At 38.2% G+C, this 23922-nt stretch overlaps 2 protein-coding genes across 3 annotated transcripts; one reads left to right on the plus strand and one right to left on the minus strand.

Moving 5' to 3' along the window:
- Positions 1-1126: 1126 nt before the first annotated feature.
- atp5f1d (ATP synthase F1 subunit delta) lies at positions 1127-6942 on the minus strand. Of its 2 annotated transcripts, none has more exons than XM_079470775.1 (5): positions 6034-6942; positions 4929-5082; positions 4562-4650; positions 3060-3194; positions 1127-2908 (listed from the first exon to the last, which is right to left on the minus strand). In XM_079470775.1, the coding sequence occupies exons 1-4, from the start codon at positions 6145-6147 to the stop codon at positions 3072-3074; spliced, it is 480 nt and encodes a 159-aa protein (XP_079326901.1). In that variant the 5' UTR covers positions 6148-6942; the 3' UTR covers positions 1127-2908; positions 3060-3071. The 2 variants fall into 2 exon arrangements, with proteins under 2 accessions (XP_079326901.1, XP_079326900.1); XM_079470774.1 differs by having other exon boundaries at positions 2106-2908; positions 3056-3194; positions 6034-6275.
- An 87-nt stretch (positions 6943-7029) lies between these two features.
- Positions 7030-21974, plus strand: cbarpb (CACN subunit beta associated regulatory protein b). The gene is made up of 10 exons (XM_079470944.1): positions 7030-7186; positions 9877-9950; positions 12223-12368; positions 13978-14057; positions 14276-14438; positions 14999-15170; positions 16429-16581; positions 17186-17420; positions 18936-19125; positions 19693-21974. Exons 2-10 carry the CDS (start codon positions 9903-9905, stop codon positions 21083-21085), a joined length of 2580 nt encoding a protein of 859 aa, XP_079327070.1. The 5' UTR covers positions 7030-7186; positions 9877-9902; the 3' UTR covers positions 21086-21974.
- The last annotated feature ends 1948 nt before the right edge of the window (positions 21975-23922 follow it).

The following is a 23922-nucleotide window of genomic DNA, read 5'->3' on the forward strand; positions in this document are numbered from 1 at the left end:
GACAGAATAAGATCAATGGCTCATGCTTAGACTCGCTCCGTGCCAGCACTCAAAGACGTCACACATTTGCATGCGGCCACAGGGCCTTCAGTCAGAGTCCAGGCCTTGTCCGAAAGAGCGTAAGCATGTAAATGGCACTATGTCTGCTCAAGTGGAAACTAGCTTGATGGCATATTTTCCAAGTACTTCAGCGCACAGACATGTGATTAGGAAACCATTAAGTCACTCCATGTTGGGTAAGGACAGGAGTGGATCCAAGGATTCTTAATCTTAGTTTATGTCTCTGGATATTTAACATCCACTTTTATCCAAAGCAACTAGCGCGATTTATATATACAAATGGAGAATTATCATTATTTTTATCATTCTGCAAAACTAATCAACGATTTCTGAAATAGAATGTGCAGAAAAACTCTTGGCGTTGTGTTTTCCAAACAAGGCGTACTGTGAGAGGACATAAACATGCACAGTCATGCGAGTTTACCTTTTTTAAAATGAAGTCAGCTGGGTTTTCCCCAATTGGTTTTCCATGCAGCGCTTCAGATAGTATAGGTGTCTATAGAAACCTTACTTGGGAAAATGTGATGGAGGTGGGGAAGGGAACTTTTTGATCAGTAAGTTTAATGTTAGAAACATGAAATCAAACAGAGATCTTGCAGGAAGGATTTGGATTGCGAAAGTGTTGGGGAAAGACTTTTGGTGAATTGGCATTTCCTGATGCACCCTTAGGAGAGAAACACTGACGTTTGTAAAACTAGCCCTCAATATCGTTGACACATTTTTTTGTTATATCCATATAAACATGTACACTTTAAACCTTTCCTTTACTGGAACATTGTTGTATTGTTGCAATACAGGGTTTTGATCTATCAGAGACCACCTTACCCACAGGCCAACCACTGATTTAACAACCTCACCCGTTTGGAATGTGACACTTTACTCTGTGGAACACAAGACCGCCACAAATATCACTGTTTGCCCAAGGGAGACAGAGAAGAGGTTAACCCATCATTTTGTAGCAAAAATGACAGTTACATGTCTCTCAAGCATGTTTATGGAGGAAATGCTATTGAGTGATTACTTTATCTTTTGGATATCTGCATAAACAGTGACATGGTGCAATTTAAAAATAAAACCAGGTTTAACTTTATTTCCAGACTCTTTTCGGACAAATGATAGATCGATTCCAGGAAAAAGTTACATAACATTGTACCTTTGCATCATTATACCAAAAACATTGACAAAATGTAAACATTGTGGTGCGTGGCAGGCTTAAATACATAAATTGTGAGTTTTTTTTATCTGCCATAGCTTTTGTAGCTAACACCCGATTGCACGCTGATACAAAGACCCATTGTTGATACCCGAGATGATCATAAAGTTCAGCCAGCATGTTTGAGGTGTGCTGTGGATTTACAGGTTCCTCTAAAAACGATCTACTTCAAGACACCTAACATTTGCAGCTGAGAGTGATGCAGGAGGATGTGGTTGTTGGGTCTACATCAGACCGACAATACTGACCTATGACCAGCTCCTTCTGTTGAAGCTACAGCCTTAATCAGTTTCACTAAATGCAGAACAGGCCACAGATCCACGCCGACCCGCATGTCCGCGTGGGTGGGAGCACCAGGCCTTCGCGCCCACCTTCAGCCTGTGTGCAGTATCTTGCAACCACTTGAGTCTGTAGCCTCTTTTTGCACGCAGCAAGCAAAAAAAGGTCTGAATCTTAACTAGGCTTAGCGTTGATGGATTGCAACACCGGAGCAAGACTTTTTTAATAAAGATTTTGTAACTGCACCCCATTAGATATTTTAATATACCCATATAAATGGATAGTTCTTTAAGCAATATAGTGTTTTAGAAAAAAAATAAGTATTACAAAATGTCTTGAAAAGGCAGATGAGGTGGTTCTACAACCAGCAACATCTTATCCCAAAATCTTATTTCAAACCGTACCCCTCTCGCTTTGGTCAAAAACCCCTTGTGGAAAAACAAAAAAGCTAGCCAATAACACATCACTTTATCATTGGCAACACCTGACATTAGTTTTCAGGCAATTCGGTCCATTTTTCCTTCTATTCAAGACCAATTATCACAAATAAACAATCCATTATGTAGATTTAATGTTCCTGTTTATGCAAACTGCACAGTGCGTTAAACAATTTAGACCAACTGGAAAATCAAATCATCCAAAACAAATTTACAATCGACAATGACTCCTTACTGAAAGCGTTCCCGTCCAATTCTGTACATGTGGAAATCCAGCAAGCTGCAGCATGTTGCCAGGACAGACATTCATAAAGACACATGTGGTTTAGCGTTGTAAAATTGCACATAAACAAGCATGCGCCAACTGGAGCTGCCCTATAAAATCACCCCATACTTAAGCAATTTCTAGAATTTATACTGCACCAGAACATCGACTGTCTGTTGGTAGTTTGTTCTGACTGTGTAGAGAAGCTGCATTGGTAACACTCAAGTCGAGTTCATGGAAAGATATTTTTAAAATCTGCAAGTGACTGATAAAGGAAACTTGAGCGCGAAACCCTGCCTACACAAAAGTGCTCGAGCTACTATGAACCATGCACAGACAGAAAGGTTTAGCAGTAATGAAGATGAAGTAATGTGCTCACAGCAATACCCCTTGCAAAAGGCTTGGCTATCATTTAGGCTCCGGCAGTACCATACTGCCCCCTTTCTGCCATGCAGAGCGCTTCAACAACTTTCAAAGTGCAATATATTACTGTGTATAAGCAAAAATAGTGGCAACATGTGTTACTTTCAAATAAATTTATTGTTAATTTCATCCACTGTACAAAGCAAGTAGGTATGTCTTGCAGTTTATGACTTCACTGGGGTGGGGAACTGACGAAGCTGGAAACCTTAGCACATCAACAGAATTTCCTGCCTGGAAACAAATGACATAAAAAAGACTATTCATGAATTGATATTTGACAATCGTACCGTGAAGAACACAGACATGCACATTAAAAACTAATTGTCTCAAGTAGGTGGCGTTTTTTCAGATCTTGCTAGAAAGCATTTAGATACAAACCTACACAGGAAGTAGTTTACTCCAATGCCTTGACGATTGCCTCGTTGGTCTCTATGCTGATAAGAACCTCCACCCTGGCCGTCTCATCTGAAGCTCCGGATAGTTCTGACTGGGCTTTCTCCAGGTTAGCTTTCGCCGCCTGTGCAAAATAGTTTTGAGCGATTTTGATATGAGGCTTTCTGTAATATTCACATAGACTTATTTAAAGGTTTAGGGTCACTTCGCTAGAATGTTTCTTGTAACCACATAAAACTGTTTAAAGGAATGTATCTGGTTATATTAAAGTATTCTGGTAAACCAAAATAAACTATAAATAATAAAACGATAATGCATGATTTTGACACAATCTAGAAAGTCTTACATCTCGAAATGTGCAGTATAGAAACTCAGGAACTAGAAAAATTATCAGGAGAACTTTTCTCCAATTTTCACCAAGGCCAAGGATGACAACACTAACTCCCATAGTTCTATCTGTGTTACATCATGGTTTTGATTTGTTTACTTAACATTCTAAAAAATTATTGATGGAAATTAATTACATATTAATAAAAGAAAGTGAAGTTTTATATATGTAGTGTACGGTATATGGCAATACAATCACTGTTTCACAACACAGCACTGATATTTAAGATTCATGTATCAATATTACAAAAGTAAAAATAGTAAGATAAAAAAACAATTGATGTCTCTCAGAGTCCCTTCTCACATTCACAGGCGCTTTAATTGCATTTTATATTTAAAAAGTTCAGCCAAAACACTAACAAAAGTGCCAGGATGCCAAAATCAGAACAACTGTAGTGAGATGCGCGAGTAAGTTGACTCTACCCAGCACTAACCTATAAAAACTGACATTATAACCCACGCCATCAATCGGAACACGTGACAAGCAGACCTAAAAAAATAGATATTCTGAGCAGCAAAAATCGATGCATGCAACTGCTACTTGAACCGTATTCTGCACTAGAATGGCTGTTTTTTCGATAGTGCAAGCATATAAACTTGGCCTTTTTTCTGTGAAGGACATTTGTCACACTGGCGATTACACAATGTAAAGGCCAAACATAGCTGGGAGTTAAAGGTCTCTCAGTGGGGATTTGACAGATCTGCACCACTTCAACGGTGACTGACCTTTCCTTCCTTATTAACTAGTGAGGGCGCGGAGCACAGCTATCTCTAGGAAGAATAAAAAGAGGCCGTCTATTTATGTGGAATGAACCTGAATGTGCTCTTTATTCCGTGTCGGAAAAAGGGCATGACTGAGAACATCATTTTCAGAATGGGGTCATTGTCCATGCAGCACTCAAAACAGTCAGCTCGATATGATTAAGAGGTTACAAACTGAATACTTTTTTCATCGTATTGATGTGTGAGGGAATTAGGGGAATAAAGTTAATACAATCAAAGCCTCCTTAAAAGCGTAGATTCCCCCCTAATTTTATCGTGAATTTTTCCTTCTACAGATAATTCCATGTTTTTCACAAACAATGAGGTTTAACAGACACTTACTGCAAGGTCCAGGGTGTCCAGAGGAACTGCCTCCTCAGCCAGCAGCTGTACTGAAGAGTCGGCGTTGACCGTGACTGATCCACTGCTCACTGCAAAACACAAGACACACCAAATCCACATTGCGTTCCTGTGGCCCGAAAGGATAAATATGGCACTAGCAACACCAAGGTCATAGGTTTGATTCAAAAGAAACGCATTCATGTAAATGAATGGGAGAGTAAAAATTATGCAAGACTGACCCCTTCTGGACGCAATAGCTAATGAAAGTACGTAAACTCAAATTTCACAGTACAAGCCACAATGGCAGCCTTTAATCGTTTATTTTGCAAGCTATGATACTTATATGGTTACTGCAGCTATAACTCACCGAAATACTTTGCAGAAGAGCCGTCATCATTGAAGACAGTGACCACGCCAGGCCGGAGCACCTGCAGTGTGGGAACATGGGCCGGGAGAATACCAAAGGCACCTGTCAATGTCGGGACATCAATCTGTTTGACGTTGACCTCCTTGAAGAACACCTGCAGCGAGTAGAACAAGCATCACCACCATCTCCAGATAAACAGCTTAGTGGTTGAAAATGAAGACCAAAAGGCTAATATACAAAGTGCATTTTACTATTGTGCCCTTGATCAAGAGTGTTAATACACTATATAAAAAGAGCACACTTTTTATTGACTGTTATTATTAGTGGGTAGAGATTCTTGAAACCATTTAAATGCTCCCTTACAAAAAGTTCAAGACGAAATTGTTTTAAAAATGACAAGCACTCATTAAATGTTATTTAGTAGTCTTAACTCATCTCTATGACTTTTCAAGTACACAAGATTCTTGGGATATGATAAATCGGACGTCATCCTAACATCCTAAAAAACGTGAATGCACATTACGTGTGCAACTGCTAACGTTACTTGTCCAAGCGCTAAACAAAGATTTGCGTACTGTACAAAATATGTGACTTAAATATAAAAAGATGAGAAAATTACTTAAAAACTACTGTCTTGAAACTTGTAAGCTGACAACACATGATCCTGATCTGTCAAAATAAAAGTCAAGGTGAAAGAGCGCTTGGCAGAAATGCTAACAGTCTGCTAAGCTCAGTCATTCAAGGTTTGGCGTTCATTTGCAAGCCAAAAAAATGAACAAAAACGAATTCATATTTTTCGGAGACCCAGTGCAAATTTAAACATTCCCAACAAAAACGAAATAGGCACTGGCCATGATATAGCTTCGACATTTTAAGTGCAACGTTACCCTGACATACACTAGCAACATGCTAGCCCACAAACAGTATCCGTTAAGTAAACGTTACGTCATATTTAAAATATTGTATGCTTTTAAAGCACATCCATTGCACCTGAACGCATGACTTAACATGTATGGCGTACTGTAGTTAAAATGGTTAAAGAGCAATGCACTTTCATGTTAGCATGTTAGCATGCCGTGTAGGCCAAAGCCCGGAGCGCAAGTACCTGTGTCGGAGATGCGAAAGTGAAGGACATCTGAGCGTTGGGCGCGTCGGCATAACAACGCGCGTGTCTGAGCGCGGGTACCGCACGACGGAGGAGAAATCTTGCTGCCATCATTTTTCACAACAGAGAAGCGATCAGACCTTCAGAGCACGACAATACACAAGCCTCAGCTTCTCTGTCCGCGCAGTCAAGGTGCGGGGCTGATAGAACAAGGACACGGTCAGGATTTCCCGTCGAATCTCGCGAGAAACGCGCGCCAGATGGGAAATATAGTTTTTCCAAAAGAAGGCGCACGTTTTGCAGATTCTGTAGCGGTTTCATATTTGTACACTTATATGCAGTGGGAAATACAGACCTGGGAGCGCTAGTGAAAATGCTTTTATTTAAAATTCTTTTCTAATTGCACAAATCATATTTTTTAGACCACATGGTACATTTTCAATAAAAAATATTTTAAAATTGTATTTTATTCCGTCTATTCGTTTATTTTAATTTCCAGAACTTTTAACAGAATCCTCCTCATTTTGGACCTTAATGTAGACAACGATGCTGCGTGTGACCAAGAGGGGGCGCTCAGTCAATATCATTTTTTAATTCAATTCTCAAAATGATTATTTTATGACCTCATGCTCAAGATGATCTAATACGTCTATATGGAATAACAATAGAAACGATTTGAGAAAATTTCGTGTCGAAACAACCAGGTCCCAAATTGCACATACAATTTTTCTTCAATGCACATGTGAAATAAAAGCCATTGACGTGCAGTGCTTCAATCAATACGATCTATCTATATTTTTTCCCGTTTGACCGAACTCCATCTTATATCTTAGCTATTGCATGCGACCATTCAGTTCAGACCGCATGGGGATGCACGTGACTTGTCGGATTTTTCACTGACTCAAATGGGGGATTACCTCATTTCCATAACATAATCAGAGGACGCGGGCGTGATAGACACATGTGATAAAGTAACGCTATACCTCACATTGACGTCACGACATGTTCTTCTCACTGGGTGATGGGAGAGTGGGTGTGTTTAACGGGGGACTTCATTCATAAATACGAAAAGCCTTTAAAGCCCAAATTAAAGAGAAGATCGGGGAATCGTTGGTGAGATTGTTGTCTCATGGACCGCACGTATTACAGTTAGGTGAGTTGGCATTGCCTTTGTTTTACCTTGTGCGTTGTTTCTTGTTCAGAGCGCGGTGGTCTCAACATGAAATCGTGTATTATTGCAAAAGGGAAATGTTCAAGAAGACGTTGCTTATGTCACGTTTTAAACGATAGAAAAGACAACCCGAGCCTCACTGGTTTCGGGATGCAAATTAAATCAATTTATTTGGCCTCAAATCGCCTGTCTATGAATGCGCACCGGTCTACATTATTAATGCGTTTAATCGGTTTCCTAATATCGAAAAACGCGTCTAATCTATCAGAAATATTTATTAGGAGTACATCTTGAATGTTGTAAACCTATACGCAGAGTCTACCGAGGAAACCAGAGGAGCATGTTGCATAATATCTGACAATAATTCCTCAACTGTAGCTTTTTATGTTATTTTATTGTAAATGCAATAGTGAGGAATTACACAGCGTTTTGATATATGTTGGTTAAAACTTTCTTTTGAGAAGTCATGTCGGCATCTTAATAGAAGACGACTGCATTGCACGTTTTGTCTATATTTAGTATGACAAAACTAACCTGACTGTATTAGCCATGACATACCAAATAATGATTCTGCAATGCATTCTTCTTGTCAGTTCAAGTATAATTACTGTAAAGTCAAACTTTTCGCAATATGGCAAACATAATGTGATATATCGTCATGTAAACACAAAATATTATCTTTGCATTAAAGCAAGAAAGCTGGCAGCCCTAGGTTTACTGTCAGTGACACAAAGAGCATAAATCTGTAAACGTCATTACATTTAAAGAAGGAATAATCCAGTTGAGTCTCTTTTGGTTTGCTTTCCGTGAAATGTCCTTGTAAGAGATGTGGCAGCATTATGCAAAAAATACTGTACCTTCAGTTATCTTTGAGACGCTAAAGATAAAAGAACGAGAAATAAAATCCTAACAACAGGTAGGAGGGCAGAAGCTAGGCGAGTATGCAGTAAGAGCTGAAAGCTTTGCAGTCAGACACTGTTAAACACACCGCTCTCTCTGCACCTCTCTCGCTCTGCACCTCTCTCTCTCTCTCTCTCTCTCCCTCACTCTGTCTCTCTCTCTCTCTTTCTCTCTCTCTCTCTCACACACACACACACTACCTTTAGAGATGTGAGAAGAGGCAGCATCGCAACAGTAAAGAAGCCAGGACAAACACAAACAGCAATCTGTTTGTGGAAAGCTGCTTTGGAGGTGAGTGTGAAAGTGAGAGAGGTTTTTATGGTTTGCAAGGAAACCTGCAGCTGTAACGGTATTATCCGAAAAGAGAGGAGCATGCTACCAGGCCTGAGTAGCCAGAGAGCCAGAAACATCTTGAGATAATGGAAAGAGAAAGAGTGAAGAGCAAACGAAAGGGTGGTTTTGGGTGGAAAAGGGATCATGCGTTATGCAAACTGCTGTTCTTTTACTGTTGCATCTTGGAAGCACTGTAGGATTGCAGGATTGCATGCATTTGATTCATTTAATGGAATGGCTTATCCAAAAATGAGAAAAGAAGTAAGTTTTATCCAGCTTCATGTTGTTCCATACACACGTATGATCTGTGAACGTAGAATTGTACTATTTTCCATGCAATGGGGTCTATTCACGCGATACTTCCATGTTTAACACAAGAACCCTCTTCAGTTTCTGGTTGGGGAGACTTAAAGCAGGGAGAAATGGTAAACTGAGAAAATAAATTTAGCAAATGCTGCACACTGCGGCACACAGCAGTGGAATATAGAAATCCTGTCCTTCTATATTTTAAATGATATTTTATAAGTTTAGATGTCATTATGTCATTAAGTAAACATAAATACATATATCTATTTAAAGCAAACAAGCATCAACAAAATTTGCCGTTGCTGTTTTGACTGTTGCATTGGCACAGCACTCTACGATCGGCGGAAGTTATCAAGCGTTCTGAGCATATTGACCGGAAATACGTCAAGTTCAGCCATGCATAGAGCCCATTATGAAATGGGGAATTTTAACACCTAAAAGTTCCAGTCGTCTTCCAAAGTCGTGTGATAAGAATACTACATTTATGCTGTTATGCACTGAAGTGAAAAGGCTTATTTGTTTTCAACTTTATCACACAGGAATTCGTAACTATTGTACATGGCGGCTAATTCACATTTAAAAAATATGTGCAAAATCTGTTAAAAACTGATTTTATGTGAAAAAATCTATGAAGAAACGTAAGATTTTGTAACTTTTTTTACAGTGTAATGTCACTTGTGCGAAAGCAAATCGCACTAATATGTACAAATAAGATCATACAAATTCTTAAAATAGTTACAAATTCCTATGAGATTTGTTTCACAAAACCACTTTGAATAATACATTTTTTATCAATGAACAAATGAACAACAATTTAACTTTGTTCATTAAAAAGCCTTATTAAGGAATTTTGTGGTACCATTATGGTCTTGGTCGTAGTTTGAAATCTAGTCCTCGTCTATTGTGGTCATAACACAAGATTTGTTTTTAAATATTATCTAATATGTTTACATTCAGAAATTCTATTGCATATTTTTGTTTGACAGCAGAACACTTTTGGTATTTGCTGACAAACTGATGGTTCAGAGATGCGTTCATTTCACTTTCCAAAGGAGAAATGGAAATCAAATCCTTCTTTAGTGCCATAACCAGCTTCAAAGCAGCCGCCTGACTTCCTGTACTGCCTTCCTCAGGGGGGACACTCTCTCTGGCTTGGACCATGAGCAATGACTCTGCCCTATGGAAAAACCTTACCGATCACGCCACAGTAAGTTTTTCGTGCCTCTCCTTCCTGTGCTGCTCGCTTTCATTACCCCCGTTCTCCATCTTTACTCTTTACAGCAACATCTCCAGACATGCAAATAGAAAATATCCTGTCCTGTGCCCCTCGTAATTGGATCCATCACAGTGTCTAAGCAAATTAGAGAACTTTGAGTCAGACCGAATCTATCGCACTCACACGATATCGCATCAGAACCCAGAATTACTGTCAGGAACTTCAATTACCGGAATAAGCAGCATCATTGGATTAAGGGATGTGCTTTGCAGAACAGCAAAGTATTTTGGACCTTCACTCCGATATTGATGTGACTTAGAACCAGACAGCTCAAATGGCTTTGGTGGTGATCTCCTCGACACTAAAAATAAAATCTTTGGCTTTGTGTAAATTTGAAATGATCCTTCTTTTCAAGAATCATTTTGATTCAACACTTCGCAAATGCAAACACCGGTCCAGCATCTTACATCATTAATCTAACATAATGAAATCGTCCTTGGTTCTAAGCAGAGTTCTTAAAATGTCTTGGTGTTACGTTATACAAGTAATTTTTTTACTTTACATTAAGGTTCACTAGATCAGCATTTTGTTTTTTAAGACACCAGTAAGCAAACTGGGGTGTGAGGACCCCCCTTTTTAAAAAGTAAAAAATATGCCTAAATAAATAATAGTAAATTATTTAAAAGAATATATAGTAAATAAGGCGAAATATATATCTTAATAAAATAGATTCAAATACGGAATGTGAGTAAAATTATATTTACTAAATAAAAGTGTGATCAATATTAAAAAAGTCAGATTATATATTTGACAAATAAACTCATAAATAATTAATACATTTAACAATATATTATAGTAGTCAGAAGAAAACAATATAATAAGGAAATATAAATAATTTTTGGATTAAATAAAGTCTATATATACACTTAGATGTCTTTAAAACTTTATGGATCCGTGTTTAATCTCAAATGTACTCACATTTGCAACGGTAATCTTAAAATAATCATCTGGAAGTTGAGCTGTCAGGTACGATTTTGTTGGTTTAAGATTGATGTCAAGTAACCCGCAGTTTCAAACTGTATAAACTGTTGCTTTCATAGCAGTCACCTCTTGATAACAATAGCTTCTGGATAGGACCATGTCACCCTCCACCAATGAACAGCTGTATAATGTAGTTATTACATGTACAGCCCTTGTTCTCGTGCACTTATTAGCATTCTTTCCATTATGTACCTCTGAAGATGACAATTAAGCAGGTGGTGAGGTGAGACGTGCTGTACACTTTTGTGCTTTGATGTCTTTGAGAAAGAAACCATCTGTGTGACTGTTTCTGCGGTGTAGATCTCCGCCTCTTAAATATTTTTAACCTCATCTCTTATAACCTTTTGGAGAGTGAATACTTAAAATCTTAACTTAGAAACAAAAGCCCCCCAGCAATGGTTCCTACTGTTGCCAGCCGCCCACCAGGATCAAGAGAAACTGAGGTTTATATGTATTATAGCTATAGCTAATAGGGGCAATTTTGAACAAAGCGTTTCATGTTAAAGGGATAGTTCACCCAAAAATAGAAAAAAATTGCCATCATTTACTCACCCTTAGATTGTTCTAAGCCTGTAAAAATGACTTTGTTCGGAGGAACACAAAGAAAGATATTTGGAAGAATGTCAGTCACCGAACAGATCTCATCCCCTATTGACTTTCATACAATTTCTTTTCCCCACTATGGCAGTAAATAGGGGATGAGATCTGTTTGTTAGGCTTATGTAAGTACACTCCACACAAATAAATTCTGGGTCTTACTGGACAAACCCGACCGCTGGCTTTAAAATAACCAATGTTTGGTTCAAATAGGGCAACCTCTTGATAGGGTTTGTCCATATATTTTTCGAATCAACCCAGTATTTTAAAAGTAATTTTTTTAGAATTATTAAATTTATTTTTTACGACATTTAGTTTTTTTAGGTTCGTAGTTTATGTTTATTAAATCATACAGTATTTAGTTTTTTAGAAGCAATTTATTCGTTTGTTTTTAGTTAATATGTTATATAGTTTAGTGTGCTGTGTGTGTTTTTGAAGAAACAAAAAATAGAAAAATCCAGTAGCCTAAGCAAGAAGTTACAGGAATTGGTGTAACGCAAATTAAAGTCATGAGATTTTACTCAGAAAGGGAATTTCCTCTCATAATAACACTCTAATCCATTGAAACTATTAAACTGTGTCTCGATCTTCCAGACTGACTGTCCTTTCTCTGTTTTTTGTCCAGGACGGCCCCCCGTCATCAGGGACACAGAATGGATATGTTCTCCTGCTGGTCCTCTTGTCCATCTTTGTCGGGGGGACGCTGGTCCTGCTCTCTGTTCTTCTGATCGTCTGTCGCCGCTGTTGTGAAGGGGACAGACGCCATGTGTGGTGAGATGAACACCTTTCAACCCACACATATTGCTGACATGTTACAGTATAAACATCCTTATTGGCCCTGAAAGAAATTCGTAGTAACAATCAAACGTTATACATTTAACTTGCTAGTCAAATTGGAAACTGCGCCTCACACTTTTGCCATTGGCTGAAAGCTACCAGTTTTCTAAATGGCTAGTATGTTTTTTGGTGAACCTTAGGATATCACAGAAATGTACTCGAAACAACCATTTTAGTGACATCTGGCAGGAAGTAGTAATATATAACATGGCATACAAAAAATAATTATTACAACCAAAGCGTTTCATATGTTGGCACATCAACATCTGATTTTGCCAGATGATTCATATTGTATCATTGACTAATTTACAGAATGCATGAAGCCGTAACACATAGATGCAACTGGAATAAACTGATGTTGCCATAAAGCTGGTAGCTTTTAGACCCAAAAATGCAAATATTTCACAGCTTGGCCATATTTCTCAGCGACGGGCAAGAGCTGTGGAGTCTGCCTGCTTTCCGGGCAGCCTAGAGGAGTGCAGGCTCACACAAATGACAAGCATAATGAGATCTCATACCAGCCATCAGCCGTTATAAATCACTCCTGGTGCGGTGGAGTGCACTCTAGCCGACACCCACTAAAACATGCACATTCACTATGGTCACAGCACATTTCCAGTTTCTCATTACCACGCGATGCCTCATAGCAAATAAAATGCATTTTGTTGCAATAAACCTAGTGTCATGATTGTGCCCATCACGTGTCATTTATTAAGGCGGCACTGGGTTACAATTGTATCATTCACAAAAAAATATCAGAAAGACTGATTTAGTAAATATTGAGGACCCCAAAAACTCTATTTTTTTCTTTTAAAAATAGTCATGTTGGTGTTGAAAGGACATGCTTTGTAAAGAAAAATATGTGCAGTGCAGGATGAGTCATGAGTGTTTTTGCTCTGTTTGTACAGAAAAGAGGCAGAGGAATTTAAATGTATGTGCTGAAAGTGAATTTTGTCAATGTGTAGAGCGTGTTATTGTATAGATAGGTAACAAACGTGAGCTTAAAGACACAAAATTCGAATAAAAGTCTAATAATAAAACAACTGAAATATCTATACGTTTTAAAGTCAGTTTTCTCCCTTAAAAGCTCATGATGATTAAATTAAACTAATTATATTTATCAATTTTATTTATTTAGAATTATCTTAACGTTTTGATAAAACAACGCAAGAGAAAATTCACCACAATTCACTCACAAATCAACTGAACAAAAACAATAAAGATAACAAAACCCATTAATGTGGTGTCACATTGGAAGTGTTTTTCTAAAATATTTGTCTTTTCAAAATAAAAGTTTGTTTCCCAAAAAAACATTGTTATTAAACAAAAGATCTTAAAATGTGTTTAAATGTCCAGACATATATAGAATTTTATATTTTTATTGTTTTGTTATAGAATCTTTTAGCGTTTTATATGACTGAAATCTCCATGGACTTTTGTCACATTGGGAATATTTGAGAATGACCCAGCTGTGTATGTGATGAATGAGATGCGAGAGATTTACTTCAATGTAAATTTGACTGATTACGTGTTTGCATTGAAGGTTCATTCTTTGCCTCAGGGCTAGTGATGATGCTGAGAAAAGTAATACCACCTATATCGAAGAGGCCCAGCCAGTGCATGGTAAGAACCTCACCATCATACTGCCATAGCACACAAATGTAAATAATGATGGAATCCAAATACATCAAAAATACTTTTAGACATTACATTGCAAGCAATGGCTTCAAACGTAAATGTTACTTTTTTATGTCATACTTCAGCAAGTGAAGGCAGTCTGCAAAACGCACACACATTCAAACACACACATCCACTGGTGTAATCACTCTCGCTCCACACAGAGATTACAATTCGTGTCGATGAGTCAGACTGCCTGTCGGCAGCCAGCTCCCACGACATGGAGACTGAGCGTTTCCTCTTCACGGGCACCACGGGCCGCCGGGTTTCCTTTAACGAAGCTGCGCTCTTCGACCACAGCAAGAAGACACAGGAGAAAGGTCGAAGGTCAGACGCCAACGCTCTCATACCACCCACTCCAAACACACAGAGCTCCTATTCACAGCGGTTACTTATTATTCATTTATATATGCACTTTACATGTACAGTTTCCAGCTACACATGCTGATTAATAAAACATTTTCAACATAGAGGTTTTAGGTTAAAATAAATGTTTATGGGAATATTTTGAAGTGTGTATCATTGCAAATGTAAAAACATGTGAGGTGACGATTGCAAATATTTTTACAGTAACTTTAACATCATATTATTATTATTTTGACCCCCAAAAAATGAAAATATATAATAAGTACTTTTGAACAAATACAGTCTTTCTACTGACTGATAGTTGTCTTATAATCCTGATGTGTTAAGAATATATACAGTATGCATACTCTCTATTTATACATCTTAAAAGAACAAGAAAAATGCATTGTAATATTTAATTATCAAATTTTAAATGCAGTATAAAATGTGATATATTGTCAAATTTATGTAGCATTTAAAAAAAATATTTATTTTAAAATTGGACTTTTATATGGATTTATTAGATTTTTTTATGACCTCAGGTACACGCTCACGGAGGGCGACTTTCATCATTTAAAGAACGCACGCCTCACCCACCTCCACCTCCCTCCCCCCACCCTGCAGATACTCACCATCCATGAGTGTGAGTCATCGGAGAACAGCATCGCCATGACAACGCGGCATGTTGCTAAATCCAGCCTTTCAATTTTTCAGGTGACAGTCGCATTGCTCTGGTTACAGAAGCTGGAATACTAATGTCAGTAATAACCTTGATGTTTTTTTTCTAGGTCACTTAAAACCATTGAGGTCACGATTGATGGCGTCAGACTGAAATTACGCGATACATTAGGAGAAGTTTATGGATTTGATGTATCTAGATCAGGGGTTTTCAAACTTTTTTTGTTAGCTGTTCCCCTTTGACCAAAATAATTAACTTGAAGTATCTCCTGAGAGGAAGGAAAGTAAATATTTCAATAATTGAATAGCACATTTGCACTTCAAAAACATTCAAAGTAGCCGTATTTTACATAACCATGGTTATTTCAAATGGCTTCAAACATCAGTAGTACGTCTTCACTGCCCAATGCCCACAACTCATGGCCGCATTAGCTTTGGGGTGATTTCTTAATGCCATGACTTTCAATCCCACAATTCACATAGAAAGTGTGATCCAAGGCTTCCATAATGGAGTGACAACACTCGACTTTACTCCAAAAAATTTGTTTTATAATGAAATGTGAAGCACCGGCTTAAATCAGCTAAGGACCAGCTTAATCCAGCATCAGAACATACCTATATAACATTTATTTAACCAGGAAAAGTCCCATTGAGAGTAACTCTTCTTTTCCCAGGGAGTCATGGCCAAGATAGGCGGCCAAAAAGTTGCAAAGACATAAAAAACACGTTTCGTAGTACACCACAATTCTCTATACATAGACTATACATATACAAACAAGACATTGTATTTAACTTAAATAAGTACAGACAAATCATTTAAAAGGTACCTAGTTTAAACAATTACACCGTTCAATCAGAGTTGACTTTAAAAGGTTTTCATAAAATATTAATAGATGGAAGTGATTTTAAATGTAAGTTGTTTTGGAGTTCATTACAGACTTTTGGTGCATATGATGCACCTAACCCAGCATATGCAGGTTTTTTAACAGGGTAGGCTGATAAATTATAAATTAGGACTATGTCACATCCTCTATAGAATGAGTATTTATTTATAAATACTATGGGATGGCCATACTGTGTTTGATAAATAACGTCTGGAAAGAAAAACAATAGGGCTGTTGGTGGTTCCAACTTTTGTTTTGGATGCATGGGGTGGTCCTGATGAGAGTTACACTATCGGGTTGAAATGAACCTACCTGCCTAATCGTATAAACACAAAATTGAAATGATAGAATTAAGAAATTACTTGATTTTGAGTTGAATGTTTTCATTATTGTGTTTGTTACATGTACAGCCACCAGTATGCTCACTGCCCCAGACTGCCCTGATCAGTCGAAGTCTCAGCCCTAGTTCTGCCCTTCCCGGCGATGCTCTCAATTCTGTTGTGGACACATCATTCTGCGAGGTTGTCACAACAGCTGGTCCTGAACCCTCCAGCCCATGTCTGGTGAGTAACAAACACTCACTTCTGACATACTGTATCACTAACAGCTCTGCATGATAAACACAAATTTAAGAACAAATGAATAACCAGTCACAAAGTTTATCGGTGTCACAGCTACATAATAGCATTTGAAGTCATTGTAAATTATTACACACAAGTGCTGTCAAAACTTTGATGAATTAGGATCAAAACCGTGATTCCAAAATAATCGTGTTCATATAATATAGTTATCTCATTTTGGAACAAAACTCTCTAAAATGTTTAAAAAATCCACAGTTGGTTTGTTTTGATTTAAGCCATAGTTACTAAAGAAATACAGCTAACTAATACAATAGTTAGTTGATAAAGGGAGTAATCTCATTTTGTCATATATATATATACTTGCATTCACACACACAAGTGGGAGTGCATTTATATAAATACACGCCACACACAAATACTATATTAATACAAACATGTATTTTGAAACATATACCGTAGTATACGGTATCCAAATAATTGTTTTCCCTCCTCATCTCTTGCAACAAGTGATTTGTTTTTAATACTTAATTTTTTTGTTGTCATCTCATGTTATATTGAAGTTATGTTATCATGCCAACAAGAACAGATGGAGTTGAGAGGAGGAGTGGTAAGAACCGCAGGCATTATGGGTAATGGCAGAGAGGGTGCGTCAGGCTCGGTCACAGCCCTGTCGTCGTCTGGGGGGACCCTGCAGGGGCCCATGCAACACTTCTTCACCAAGCTCCGGCGACACGCCAGTCTGGAGGGAGCAAGTCCTTATTTTAAGATCAAGAAGTGGAAGTTTGACAAGAGCCAAAGAGCTTCAAGTCTGGACATGAGAGGTGAGTGGACGCATCCGGGAGCACTCTGGGAATATTGCCATTGTTCTTCATAAATGAAAATAAAGAGGATTTGGTTAAATAATTTTATTAAATATAATGGCTCATTGCGTTTAATGATTTGTGCCATTGCCTATAAGCTTTTTCAGCAAATTATATTATTTGGAATGCCATTGCCTCTTATCAAAGATAACTAATAGCGCTAAATAAATGAATAATTAAACATTAACGAATTCAAACGTGGATAAATAAATATATACCCTATTTTGATTTATGTCCACTCCGGTCTGTCAGGTCTAAAAGATGTTAGATAACACTGCTCTGGAGCTGAAAAATTCAGGCATTAATATGACCCTTTGAAGCGATCCGTTTTCTAGCCTTAGAGGATGTAAAGCAATATTGAACATTTCTTTGCTTTTCATTAAGCTCCAGTCTTGCGTTGTACCTTGAAAATGATTGAAAACCTTATTGGAGTTTTATTGCCTGCATGTAGCATTGAAGAGATTCAGAATCAGACCTTGGCATTTGTTTGTGTATAACAGACTATAGAATAATCTCTCAGCCAAGACGAAGCTGCTGTATTTGACTGCCAAAACTTGCGCTTAAGCAGATGGCCGGTTGACGCAGGGCAAATTTTCTTTTTTGAAAAGATGGAGAAAGAGACCCTCCCAAGAGCTTATTATTTTCATAAATATGTCATATTCTGCATCTTTTGGTCTTTTCTTGGGGATCCAACTATTTCTAATGTTGTCTGTCAAATAGTGCTGTCATATTGATTAATCGCGATTCATGTTTGTATTTTTGCTGTGTATATTAATATGTATATATAAATGCACACACATACAGTACATGTGTATATCATTTTTTATTTACAATGTAAAATATTTGTATAATTGAATATACATTATATTTAAATATCATTTACAAGATGTATAAATATAAATATATATGACCCATATTGCTTAAATATATACTTATATGTTTTTGTATTTGTACATCGAAGTATACATACACACATAAAATATAAACACAAGCATTTATTTTATAACCGATTAATCACGATTAATCGATTTGACAGCACTTATGTAAAGTCTTTACATATTGTATTGTCTTTTCAAAAATAGGAAAGTAAAATAAATAAAAAGGAATCAGGATTTAGAAGGTACATTTATTTTTCAAGAGTGTATTATTTCTTACCTTAAAGCTAGAATCTCAAACTTTTGCCTCTCTATCGCCATCTCTGTTTGAAACTAAATAACATGTTACTTTATAAAACGTTTGGTGTGGCAACATTTATTTATTTTTTGGTTTTATTTATTATAAATAATGTATTTAAGTTTTGAAGTTTTTACATGATTACTAAATCTTTTTAAATTCAATGTGTAAAGATAATTTTTGTTAGAACACTGAACTGGATTTTGACTGTATATCAGCTGTGGCCGTGCATTCATAATTTTTTCGCCACTTCGCACATTTTTGTAAACCCATGCACTGATGATCTAAATGTCGTCCTCACAGGATCTCCCAAACGGAGACAGTTTCAGAGGCAGCGTGCTGCCAGCGAAAGCATGGACCAGGAGGAGCACGACGCCCATCACATTGACCTTATTCAGTACATCGCTCGTACAAAGGCCGTCACCTACTGCCCCACCCGACCCAGCCCGCATCTCCTGTCACCCCCCTCCACACCCCCACCCTCCCTTGGCAGGTATCTTTAATTGCTTTGCTCATGCATTTGCTATAGCAACCATCTGCCCTCCTCATACGGCAAAATCCATTCCATGCTGGATTGATATCACTGATAGCGTTTAGTTATCATACCATCATCGGTTACATATTCAGTAGGCTGTGCCTTAGTAACAGAGCTTTGCTTTGGGAGATAGAAGACGTTTTTAAGCATTTCATACGTTGAATTTGTCTACATCATGTTTATCTTTAGGTATTTTTATCAAATGGCTTAAATTTCTTCTTATATGCTTTGCATAACAATCCGAAAGGTTCAAAATCAACATGGATATATTTGTTTATTTTTGCATAGTTATTAAAACCGATATTTGTCGCTGTGTTGTGGTCTTGTTAAAGCACCACTATGAGTCACAACCATCTGTCCACTAAAAAAACAGATGTCTCCCTTAACATCTTTCAATCTGAGCTGAAAATTCGTACAAAATAAACCGATAATAAAAATAGACACATTCCAATAAACACGATCTGCCAAAATACTGTGTATTTTACACTATGAGCCTTTTTGACTTGTACATTTGATGTTCTCCAGGTTAGAGGTGGAGGTGATGGTGGAGCCCAGCTGCAGCCGAACGACCGGGCTGGGGGTGATTGGCCTCCCCTCCGAGCCCTCGGATGTGACAGATCCCAGTCACCAAGAGAGCTTAGAACCTCAAACCTTGTACCGCGATATCTGGACTCTTCGTGCCTCCCTCGAGCGGTATGTCTCTTCTGACCAGAGCAGCAACAACGACAGAGATTCGGTCCGGAGCGATGCAGACAGCGTTTGTTCTCTTGGGGGTAGGACTGAGAGGGTTGGGCTTCCTAGAGACGCTTCTCAAGATATCGGAGATGAGATGGAAGTGGATGCAGACCTGCCTATAGACGAAGTGGCAGAGAAAAGACGCAAACAGGACAGTTTAGATTCAGAAAAGGGAAGTGATGGAGAATCGGGAAACCGCAAGCTTCTGCAGATGGACAGTGGTTATGCATCCATTGAAGCCCCATCACGCGCTCCAGAAGAGCTTCGACTGTTTGGAAGCACGAGTAGTAGTAGTAAAGATGGCTCTGCGGTGGAGCGCAGGAACTTTTTCATTTCTGGATGCAAAGGGACGGTTTGCGAGAGCTTTGATACGGACATCTTCGATGAGGAACTGGAGGAGGAACCTGCGGGTGCTAGCGGCGGCGTAGACGGAGTGGGAACGAATGAGAGCAAGATAATATGGTCCCCCTACGGCCAAATGTTCACTCAACATGATGCCCAGCCTCACCCTCCCGTACTTTCTCGACGCGACTACAGCATCGACGAAAAAACTGAAGCCCTTTTTCACGAGTTCCTGCGGCACGATCCGCAGTTCGATCAACAGGATTCTCCGTTACGCTCTAAGAACCGCTCCCGCGTGCACCTGCGCAAACAATGGCAACGTTCCAAGCAGTACAGTGACCCTGGACAGCGCTTCCAAACATCTTTCGACCGGTACCGCACCCCGCTTCGCCGTGGTGAAACCGTCAACTATCCCCTAGAGACTAGCTACCCCAGCCCCCTCCCGCGAATCGTAAGTGCCCCCGACGAAGAGAGCAGCGAAGGTGCGACCAGTACCCCCGACACTCCCAAAGCGGATCAGGATGCAACTGCAACAGATCTGGAGAAGGACTGTAAAATAAGAATATCCTCTAGCACTGAAAGCAGTGGCACTAATAATGAAAGGGAGGTTCTTGAAGCGTTGCAGACCCAGCTGGGCAGGGAGAACTCAAGTCAAGTGGATGAAAGTACACAGCTTGCCGAAAAAAGCTACGGCCCACAGACTATCACAGACGAACTAAGCGACAAACTAGCAGCTACCCTCGAAGAGCGCCTGTACTCGGATCTCCGCAGAACCCGGGAACAGCCCGACTGTAGTACGGTGACTGTAACCTACGCGTCGCCCGATCAAAGGCCAGTGTAGCATGTGGCTCCATTCATCACTTCATACAGATACACAAGTTTTGATATACATTTCGGATCTGGAGCTGGTTCGCTTTAGCCAGCCACATGCTTTTATAATCATTGTCGTATCCAAGATCAGTGATGTAGAGACGTTTCTTCCATGCCCAGAGTAGTAAAAAAATGGAGATTTAAGCTCTTACCTCACGTTTATCAACATACTACGTCTAAAACAACAACTGCAATGTCATAGTCTTTGTTATTAAAGCTGGCCATTTAGCTACGTGTTGACTTCGAAAGCCAATATTTTCTCTGCACTAGGTAATCCACTGTGAAATTGGGTGCTATTAGATTTAAGATTATATTTCTAAGTGCATGCCATGGATTTTGTTGCAATGCTGCCTATGTGGATGTCTGTTCACAACCCAATTATTATTATAAATAGTATTTTCTAATAGTATTTTAAAACAATGATCCTCCATTTAGTTTGCTATGATTTGCTATTTGAGATGTGTTAAAACGAAAAAAAATTATTATTGCGAATCATGTTTTGATCATGTTGTCAGATTTTGTTATATATTGTAAAATCTACAGTGTTTTACAAATTGGAAAAATGTGGAAAGGCGTGTCTATATGTATTGTAAAAGGGAGATAGGTCGGACTAGTTAAAGTAACGCTAGACACATTAGCTACTTCCTTGCAGCAAATCACAAATTCGTGCTCTATTATTACGTGTCATTGTCATATGAAGCTTTATTTAATTATCGAAATTGGCTAAAACTGCCTCTTTGTGTGATACTGTAATTTTACGACCATATTATTCATATTATTGTATCTTTAATTGTATCATTTGTTGTGTATTGTTAATCCAACTTGTGAGAATGAGAAGTTAAATATACAGTGCCAAATTGTATGAGGACATACTGAGATCAAACAAATGGGAAAAAGGGTCGCAGTACCATTGTTTATGTAAACAGATGGCGATATGGCACTCTAGGGGTTTGAATCAGTCATCCTTAGAGACATTTTTATGAATGTGTGAGGAAGGCATGCCTTTTCTTGCATGTATTGAACTCTTCATTAGCTTTAGTTTCATGTCAGGATTACTTATACAGTAAGAGAATCTCTAGAGACAGCACATGTTGTCGTTAGGGGGTAAAATGGACTACTAGTCATTCAGAATGACTCCAACTGCACAGCATAAGGCCTATCAACATTCAGCTCAATACGAAATATCCAATAAACTGGAAGCTTAAAGAATGAAAAACTTAATCTATGAAATTGTGTAGAAAGTGAATAGTGTCAGTCACTGCTCTTAAATTCACAGTATTCACATTCACTATTGTGATGGCCATTAACGTTGTTTGGCGACCTTGTCGGAAGCCTCTTGAGGTAACCAAGCCAACCTTTGTCTACAAACACCCACAATGTCTTTTTAAGAGCAGTTACAAGGACGAGAAGCTTTTTTGGAAAAACAAAAACGATTGTACGGCTTAGGCTGCCCTATCCAGAAATAAAAGATAATAAAAATAAAAGACCTTTATTATCTAGACGAACAATGACTGATGTGCGGGAAGTAATTAGCAATGGAAAGTGAGAGAGAGAAAAATAGAGACAGAGAGAGAGATTATATTGATGATTGTTTCTGGCTAAATGAAACATGCTGACCAACTCACATGAGTACGGTGCCTTCCTGTGTGCTTAAACATTAAGAAAGGTTTGATGGAGTGGGAGCTCCGCAGAGCACTTAATTCTTATCACCCAGATACAATTGAATAGTCCAAATTACCTACCCGTGGTTAATAAAAAAAGAAAACAAACAAAAGGCTTTTATTGCAGCGTGCACATGGAAATATGAACACTGTCCAAATCTTCTCTTTTGTTTTGTTTGCGGTTTTGATGAACTGTAGTCAGTCAGGGTCGACCAAACATGTACAAAGTATCAAGCTGAGTTGTATATAAGCACAAATCATGTCCTATTACAGGAACTAGAATGGTCTTATGGTCTGTCCATTGATGAATTATCGTGTATAGATTTGCATGTGATAACATCATTTAGCAGATCCGAAATCCAGCACCAAATAAGATGCGGCCATATATATTTTGTGTGAGTCTGATAATTGAGAGAACTAAACTTGAATATTGTAAAGTATTTTATGAAGTCTGTTATTTTAGCTTTGCTGGTGGACGGGATTTTGGCATATTTCTACAGATAGAGAAACAATATTTATGTGCAAGGTATATTTCCATTAAGAAAAAACTGCTTGATCTTTAAAATTACTTAAACAAACATTTAAAGTCCCTTTGAACCCGACGATGCGATCGTTTTTACTTCCGTATTCTTACTCTTTTATGAGTGAAAAGGAATTTCGAAGGCGAAAATCAGTGGGAGTTTCTTGCGCTTTTACTGCAAATTGATTGGATGTATAAAAACAGCTGTTGCATTTTGAAATGAAATTAGCAGCAGACTGACAGTCGAAGGGGAGGAGTTAACAGAGACTCCGCACAAGCCGTGTAATTTACGTCATTTGAGATTGATCGTCATTTCAGGGCGGCAATGCATTTTCAGATTTTAACAAGATTATGAGGGTACATGCATTTTAAAAAGATAATGACCCAAATTGATAAGATATTTACTATAAACGCTGCAATATTTCATAAAAAAATAAGAATTGGAATTTTTTTATTTCACTGGGACTTTAAACGTAAAGAGCAAGAACCGTTTTCTGAATGTTTGTTTTGTTTATATACCGGGATCTCTTTGTTCTAGCCTTGAGGGACCAACCAATCCAAACATTTATTTTCATGTTATGTTTTCCAACTAGTCAATAAAGAATGATGCATTATAACTTCGCCTGA

The sequence above is a fragment of the Barbatula barbatula genome, assembly GCF_947034865.1.
Source record: "Barbatula barbatula genome assembly, chromosome: 13".
Lineage (NCBI taxonomy): Eukaryota > Metazoa > Chordata > Actinopteri > Cypriniformes > Nemacheilidae > Barbatula > Barbatula barbatula.